The 8,819-nt window shown below is 31.1% G+C and overlaps 1 protein-coding gene across 1 annotated transcript in view; it reads right to left on the minus strand.

Moving 5' to 3' along the window:
* Window positions 1-1,908: 1,908 nt before the first annotated feature.
* LOC108766848 (uncharacterized) overlaps window positions 1,909-8,819 on the minus strand; it is a 16,735-nt gene continuing 9,824 nt past the window's right edge. The window contains exons 10-13 of the mRNA XM_018516379.1: window positions 8,625-8,779; window positions 2,541-2,630; window positions 2,304-2,467; window positions 1,909-2,224 (exon numbers count right to left, since the gene is read on the minus strand). Coding sequence (XP_018371881.1) covers window positions 1,909-2,224; window positions 2,304-2,467; window positions 2,541-2,630; window positions 8,625-8,779 — 725 coding nt within the window. The remainder of the gene's footprint in view (window positions 2,225-2,303; window positions 2,468-2,540; window positions 2,631-8,624; window positions 8,780-8,819) is intronic.

The following is an 8,819-nucleotide window of genomic DNA, read 5'->3' on the forward strand; positions in this document are numbered from 1 at the left end:
TAAAATGTTTTTAAACAGAAGCAAAATAATGACTTTTGGTAATTGATTTTTGTCAACTTCGGATTAATCCTTCTTAAGAATCAATATTATTGTTCCATGCGATTGCACATTTCTTTCGCTCATATTTTCCATTCTAAAATCACGAGAGCAATAATACATTCGCTGAAATAAATATTATGGAAACAATCGGCACTACTTACTTTCATTCGTGTATGTTTTACTCAACACGTAGAATCGCTAGTGATCCTCTGCTACCATAGAATGCTGCTTAATATGATTGGTTCCTGTTCTTATTCTTCAGTGGACTAAATGTAGAAACCAATTAAAATAAAGAACCATTGAACATGCACACTGAGCTGCTATTTTTCTAGGAGCTTTCCAGCGAGAGACACAAATTGACACAAGAGTGATCCTGTCCTTGTTCGATAATCAATAAGAAACAAAAATAGAATGGTTTTTGTGTCGATTTGTATCTCTGCTGAAAAGCTCTCTTTGAACACAGCTTATGACATGTGCTAATTATAACTGAGAGTCATTAAAATTCCCTACTGACAATACATCTCATTGGTTAATCGATTTAATTCCTGGATTTAGTCGACATGCAATTGAATAACGTGCATACAACGAAAACTCATTTCTAATCAATCAAAAACTTCTGTTGACACAATTATTTTTATTTATTAACAATACAATTAATGATAATCATGTGCTGTAAATTACCAAGCTTGGTCAATAAAAAGTCTGTAGCCAAAAATTGATAAGAAGATATATTGTAGTTATGGATATTATCGGTCAGCATCGATCCGTCTCGGCGAAACATATACTTCATCCGTTTTCTGTCAACCTTTGGTTGGCAGCAGTCGATCATAAAAACGCATATTTCCTTCGTTTCTTGCCAACCTTCGATTGGCATTAGTCGGTCATAAAAATATTAGATATTAAATTAAATAATCGATAAGAGAATTTAATTGTGTGCCCGGTATAAAAAAATCTCTAAAATTCTTAAAAAAGTATATTTTAAAAAGAAAATTAGACGAAAGCTGGAATATGCATCTTATAAAAACTTTTAAAAAATCTTCAGAATTATTAGAAAGACATATTAGATGAGAGGAAAGTAAGGGGATGAGCATAATAGCAGGAATAAGAAATAATGATTTCAACCTATCAGAAATCATTCCGATGTATCCGATTTCTGATAGGTTACAATCGTTTATTCTTTATTCCTAATTTCTTATTCCTTCTATTGTGCGCAGGGCCTTAGTGACAAGGTAAATTGGCAAGCTCGTCTTATTAGAACCACAAAAGATCGTCCTTGTTACAGGAGATTACGTATAGCCAAGAGGTGGCAGATATAGATACAGGAAGCAAGTATAATTGAGCATTTTAAAATCAAATGTATATTTATTGGTCATCGTGAAAAGCGAGAATTTAGTGCATATCAAACGGAGTAGCAATTCTTATTTTTAGAACATTTCCAACAATCTCCAGCCAAATATGCAATCCGAATAACTTTGGCGATTTTTCGGATATTTCGAGAGAATCCCGTTTTTAACCACGAAATATGTCTTTATAATCTTTCGAGTATATCCATCATTATAAAATTCTTACTATTTAATTATAATCTAATATAAAAATACTATTAATTCAGTTATAATTATTATGTTATTAATTATATTTGTATAAGCGAGATATAAGCACGCAATCCGAAGCAACATTTTGCGAAAAAGTAAAATAATAGTAAATTAAAATTACCTGTTTAAGAAATTTGTTCTTTCCAAAATATAAATATAACTTGAAATAGTTTGTTAAATTTGTTAAATAAATTGATACGCAGATATTATTACAAGTATTGTTTTACAGACAATAAATCCCTACAGCATTTATAACTATTTTTTATATATATTTTGACTAATAGTCAATCGATTTTTTATAAAATTCTTCAAGTCTTAGTTCTTTCCGCAATTCATTTCTCACGTTAAGATTGTAAGTGAATTTTGTAATGGATTCATTATTCTTAGAGTTTGGAGATTTAAATGAATAATATACTTTCTCAATTATCAAAATAAATAATGACAGGACTGTGCTGCCTGCTACAATTGTTAAAATCGGCGTTACATCGGTTATATCGACTATAAAATTACCAATAAGGCCCTTCGTTGGCATTTTTAAGGGATTCTTGTTTTGTAATTTATTTATAACACCGTTAAGTTGAAATCGCCTCAAGCTGAAAATTGAAAAAATATTTAAAACGTTTATTTTTTATAAGATAAATTTACAAATAAATATGTATACTTAGGACTTACTGGTAATTTATAAAGCCAGTGTAAGGACTCCCTTTCTTTAAAGTTATTGCATTATTATCGATTCTTCCGGTATCAATATATACCAGCTCACACTGTATATAAATGCTCATATAGTTTTTGAATACTTCCGTCGTCAAAAATACCAAGTCCATTCGCTCGCAAATCTATGTGAAAATTGGCGTGAATCAACTTAGAAATTTAACCCGTTAATATCATTAATTAAGTGGCATTGCTAACTTTCTTGAATCCCTCAGACAAATTAAACGGTAAATAATCCTTATCTTCCCGCGATTCGTACATTTTCAGTAATAAGGGGTCCTTGCTATACTGCAAAATTTACAAAATTATAATTTGTGAATAAAAATATATTGCGTTTTTCTTTCAATTATAATACATAATTGGGATAGAATGCCTTTAATAAACTTTTGCCTGTAATTTATTATGAGGATATAAAAAAATTAAGAATAATATATTCTCTACAAATAAAATTAAAAGGGTATTCTACTGTAACAGATGTTATTTTTGCATTTAAAAAAAAATTTGTATGAAGAACTCATAAAAATTAAGTATCTGGTTCTTTCTATACATTTATTAACATATAAACAATATGAAGGAAAAAAGACAACAACATTTGTGTAAAAAAGAAAATGAAAATTATCATCAGTTAATCGCTTTGAAATAATCGATAAAAAAAAACCTTTACGCTTGGCTTCCATGATTGGGGCGGTTTTGCTCGACCGAAACAAACAGTTCAAAAAGATTCTTAATTAATATACTTTTGACTGTAGTAGACTAGAATGAAAGAAAAATATCGAAAATTAAAAAAATGATATCATTTTGAAAATTAATTTCGATTTTTGCAAACTTTTTACATCTTTAAAGGATTGTAAAAATAAAAAAAAAACAATATTTTAACGTAATCGTGATTGGAGACGGTAGACACACATGTGTTGAAAATGTACACACAAGTTGGACTCACTTAGCCAAATTGATCTTGAGATATCATGGAAATTCGGAAAATACAATTTCGACAAAAACGCTTTCAAAATTTTTGCATGCAGTTTACACAGAGAAAATTTTAATTACTATTAATCGGCTAATCCAGGACCATAGAGGGGACTCTCCTCTTGCTCGAATATAACTCGCTAAACAGTTATTTCCTCTCGGCAATCGATTTTTGCTTGTTTAGCGAACTCACTCGAGCTCTGAACGATTAATACAAATAATGTTTCGCAAGGACGTATATTTCATACATTTTCAATAGTAAGGAGTCCTTGGTATACTGCAATATTAAAAAAATTTTAATTTGAATAAAAATATATTGCGTTTTTCTGTTTTTCTATAGCCAATAGTTGCTCCCATAACACTCATTATTTTTAAGAGTGGCAAAAAGCCTTCATTAAATATTATTACTGCTAAGAAAGTGGGAATTTCTACAATTTTTGGTCTTGAATGAATGTGGTTTGGAGCAAAAATCCTAATTAATAAATTTAAAAAATCATTATTATTTTGCGTTTCTTTAAACATCTTTCTACTAATGAATCTGATAAATCTTCATAGGGTAAGTTGGGGGAATACGCCAGTTGAGGGAATATGCCACTCGTTGTATTTAACAATGATACCGATTAGCAGCGCTTGCGTTAATGACAGAATTATTTACAATCGTGTGCTTAACGTTGTTGTCTAAGTATCAAGAATTTCCTCGCAACAGTATTGTTTTTATGAAGTATATATGACGGCATGGTATACGAAAATGTGCTTCTTATAACTTTTATAGTGCTTTATGTAAGTTATTATTTAAACATTACACAATATTTAGCTCGATTAGCTTGTTAATCTATTAGAGTAGGTTAAAATGAAAATATTCAGTACATTATTGATTCATTTTCTTAATAGTCGTACTGTACAGGCTCATCATAAGATGAAATGACATCTTGGGGCAATATGCCACTACTTTTGTTAGGGTAAAATGCCATTAGTCATTTTCTCTAATATATAAGTATATATACATATACATTACACTATGTATATATATGTATATATATGTGTGTATATATATACATATATATATATATATATATATAGATTATATAACCGTATGGCGTTTTTAAAAGTTCAAAATGGCGGATTCAAAATGGCGACTGGAAAGAAGATATTGGAAAAATTAATGATATTGTGAACGTAATTAATGATAAACGTGCACGATGTGTGATGTAGAGGTCTAATCCGCATGTGTTTGTGTGCGCGCGCGCTTGTCAAAACGAATTACGTTGAAATCAATTCTTCTTTAACATGATATTCACTAGTTATCAAGACATTTGCGTACAAAATTTAAAATTATAATTTCATTCTTATATATAATGATCATTCTTTTCCCGAGAAAGTACGTCGCGAAAAAATCTAGGATAGGAGTATTATTGTGTGTTAAAAACAATTTAGAATTTGTACAGGATAATAATATGATCATTTAATAAGTGTTGAAGCTTTAGATTACCTTATAGAAATACTACTAAGAAAACTAATTTTTGAGCTAAGGTAAAGACGCAATAGACACGCTAAAGGCATAACAGTACTGAGGTCGTCAAGATATTTTAGGTCGCGTACGATGTAAACAGTTGGCATTCCAATAGCACTTGCGACCATTCTGAGTCACGATATAAATCACGCCTCACAGATCTTTCGGTGTAAACGTAGCCAATATACTATTGCTGTTTATAAAGTGACATTTAATTGTTTTGAAAAATTCTGATCCAAATATTATTTCTGCATATTTAATTGATTCAATGTGTTATAAAAATTCAATAAAAATCTTTTTCGGTCTTGCATTAGAATTTCACAATTCATTTATTATCTCAATTATTTCCTACCTTATATCTAAAATAAAAAATATCGGCTACATCTCATGCAGATAGATGGGACTCACGTAAATGAAGCACCCCAAACGTGAGAGGCAAGGGGACTCACGTAAATGAAGCATGCACGCACGCATGCACGTGGATCAGATCTCTACATCCACACATCGTGCACGTTTATTCACGATATTATTAATTTTTCCAATGTCTTTTTTCATTTCAGTCAAACCCATTTTTGGTCCGCCCATATTGAATTTTAAAAAACGCCATACGGCATCGAAAAATAGACATTTCAAGGAAAATTTTAAGACCAAAAAAGAATTTTATCTCAAAAATTGAAATGGACAGGGGGTGGCCGATTTAACAGAGAACGCTCCATATGTATATACAATATGTATATATATGTATATAAGTATGTATATGTGTGTATATGTATGTATATGTATGTATATGCATGTATATATGTATATATATATGTATATATACCTATATATTAGAGAAAATGACTACTGGCATTTTACCCCAACAAAAGTAATGTCATATTGCCAAGACATCATTTCATCTTATGATAAGCCTGTATAGTACGACAGTTAAGAAAATGAATCAACGATGTACTGAATATTTTCATTTTGATCTATTCCAATAGATTAACAAGCTAATTGAGCTAAATATTGTATAATGTTTAAATAATAACTTACTAAGCACTATAAAAGTTATAAGAAGCACATTTTCGTATACCATTCCATCATATTTACTTCATAAAAACAATACTGTTGCGAGGAAATTCTTGATACTTATGCAACACGTTAAGCACACAATTGTACATAATTCTGTAGAATTATGTACAATTAACGCAAGAGCTGCTAATCGGTATCATTGTTAAACACAACGAGTGGCACATTCCCCCAAGTGGCGTATTCCCCCGACTTACCCTATATAACTTTTTTTCATCCTTACAATGAGTGGAATATGCTCTTAGAGTTTGGCCAACTATTTTTTAAATAGCCTGCATATTTATATATATATTATATATATTATACATTGAATATATTGTATGTGGCATATTACTCCTATGGTGGCATATTATCCATTTTTAAGCACTTTCGTATTTCTTTATTTTTAATAGCAAAAAATGAATATATTCGATTCAAATGATACACAAATAAAGATAAAGGATGGAAGAAAAAGATCATTATGTAAAGTTATTTTAAATTGAACAAATAATTACTCAAAAATCTAATTTCGCTTAAGTGTGGCGTATTCCCCCGATTTACCCTAAATAAACTTTAATACCTTTAGCACTTTACCATTAAGAGGCGGCTTGTCATGAATAAAACTTTTATGTGTATTTGTGACTTCGGCTTCACGCCACTTGCATCAACTGTTTTTACTTGCACAATATATTCATACAATATTTGTGTTACTGCTTATCATTCGTACAGCTTTTGTGGTTATAAGTAGCTTATATTTCTTTTCTCGTTTCTTTAATGCGTGGTCTACAGTGAGCAGTCGCAGTAGTGGATTTAAGGAGTAGGCATAGAACTCGACCAATTATAGTTGATTATCCTCCTCACATTCGCTTATGATTGGTTGATTTCTACACTTACTCCTTAATCCACTACTGCTCCTGCCCATTGTAAACCATGCATAAGAGAGTCAGGATGTCTTTGAATAGCTGAACCACTGAATATTTTGTGAGTTCACCAATAGACGACATCTTTGCCGTCGGCACCTTTAGGTGTGTTCCGACATTTACTGCCAGTACTGAAAATCTAGTATACGTAACGAAAATTATAGATTTTCAGTACTGGCAGTGCATATCGGAACACGGCCTTTATTCTTTTTCGCATTTCGAAGTCTTGTACTCATTCTTTTTCCAACATAACCGACATTCTTTTTATTCATAGTAACTTCTTCATCATATGGATTAACATCTAAAATACTCTTAAAGGTTTTATTATATCTCCGTCTCCAATATACGTATCGAACTCTATATTTCTGCTCAGATCTCGAAAACATCTCTGTAATAGTCAATCTTCATTTCACCTGTATTTCTGTTATAATTTATAGAGCAATTTTCTTTTCGTGAGTTTCATATCAATCATTATATTCATCAATGTTCTCGTTCCTCTTCTTGTTCCATCAATTATATGCTCAGCAAAAATTACTTTTTACGACAGTATCGACTACTTTCTTTTAATATTTTTCTATAAGAGTAGAGACACCAAAGAAGAAAACTATCTTTTTTCTGTGTTCCATCGATGGAAACTATCAAGCTGATTGCAATATTTTCGGTTCTTCATTCATTTGCTTTTCTTTTGCTTTTTTTAAAATACAATCGTGATTACAGGCGCCGCTTCATATATATATTCAAGGCAGTCATAACATTTTACAAACTGTTTTTTGACCAATATCTGGAGACACTGGTAGTGTCTCGGCGCTAAGCCAAGCGCAGCGACACTGCCGTGGATACGACTAGGTTAAAAGATGGAAACTATCAAGCTGATTGCAATATTTTCGGTTCTTCATTCATTTGCTTTTCTTTTGCTTTTTTTAAAATACAATCGTGATTACAGGCGCCGCTTCATATATATTTTCAAGGCAGTCATAACATTTTACAAACTGTTTTTTGACCAATATTCATTAAACTGCAAAATAAATTCAGACTTTCTCTGCCAACACTCAAAAGCCACATAACGAATACAATTTGACGTAATTTCGCACTTTATGTTATGTATTATGCACTTTTAATATGAGGAGATGAAGAGATTAACACTTCATTGCAATACTGTATTGCATGGAAATTTTAAAACCCAAACCATGATTAGTGGTTTAAGAAAACTTTTTATTACTTTTGCAATTTTTACAAATAACATGGGAGGTAATTGTCAAAAAAACGGTGAAAACATTTTTAATGCAGTAGCCGAATTCTTTTAAAATAGTAAAGTCGATGTCTTCGGAAACTTCGAAATTTTTTGCCGATGTGCCGACAAATTCTGTGCTCATTTCAGCGGTGTGTTGTCACCTCGAAATTTTCGTTTCTTCTGACGATCCGCATGAATAAGCTTTGTTTTCGTCCCTTCTTTTATCAATTTTAGCAAGTGAAATTATTTTACACAATTCAAAATAAGTGATCGATTGCGTGCTAACGTTTGCCTTACTTAACGTTCGAAGCCATTCTAAACTAAGAATCGAGAAAGCGGATGTTTTTTTCAAGGTCATGATCGATTCTTTATGTTTTGAAGAATACCCCCATAAGTTTTTTAATATGTAAAATTATCAAATTTTCTACAAAAAATTACTGAATTACTAAGCCTCATACTAAACCTTATGTTGTATTTCAAAATTTTTTTGCTATAATCTCGAAATTATTTTTATTCGTAAACGCTTTAACAAAAAATTCTATGATTAGGTAATATATCATTGTTAAGCAAAGTAATTTTTAAGCTATAAGTAAGAATGGACTTACAAGAGGAATGTCGTATTCAGCGCTGTTTTGTAGAACCAGCAATTTGTAAGTGCCGTCCTCAACGTATCCCTCCAAAGTGGAAAAAGGCAGTTTAGCCGTATTGAGTGCCAAATAACTGATCAATGAGGCGAAATAGGTGGACAGAATTATTACCGACGAGACGTAAACCGAAAAAAAAGCCAGCCTCATCGATGA

This window comes from Trachymyrmex cornetzi, unplaced genomic scaffold, assembly GCF_001594075.2.
Source record: "Trachymyrmex cornetzi isolate Tcor2-1 unplaced genomic scaffold, Tcor1.1 scaffold637, whole genome shotgun sequence".
In the NCBI taxonomy this organism is placed as follows: domain Eukaryota; kingdom Metazoa; phylum Arthropoda; class Insecta; order Hymenoptera; family Formicidae; genus Trachymyrmex; species Trachymyrmex cornetzi.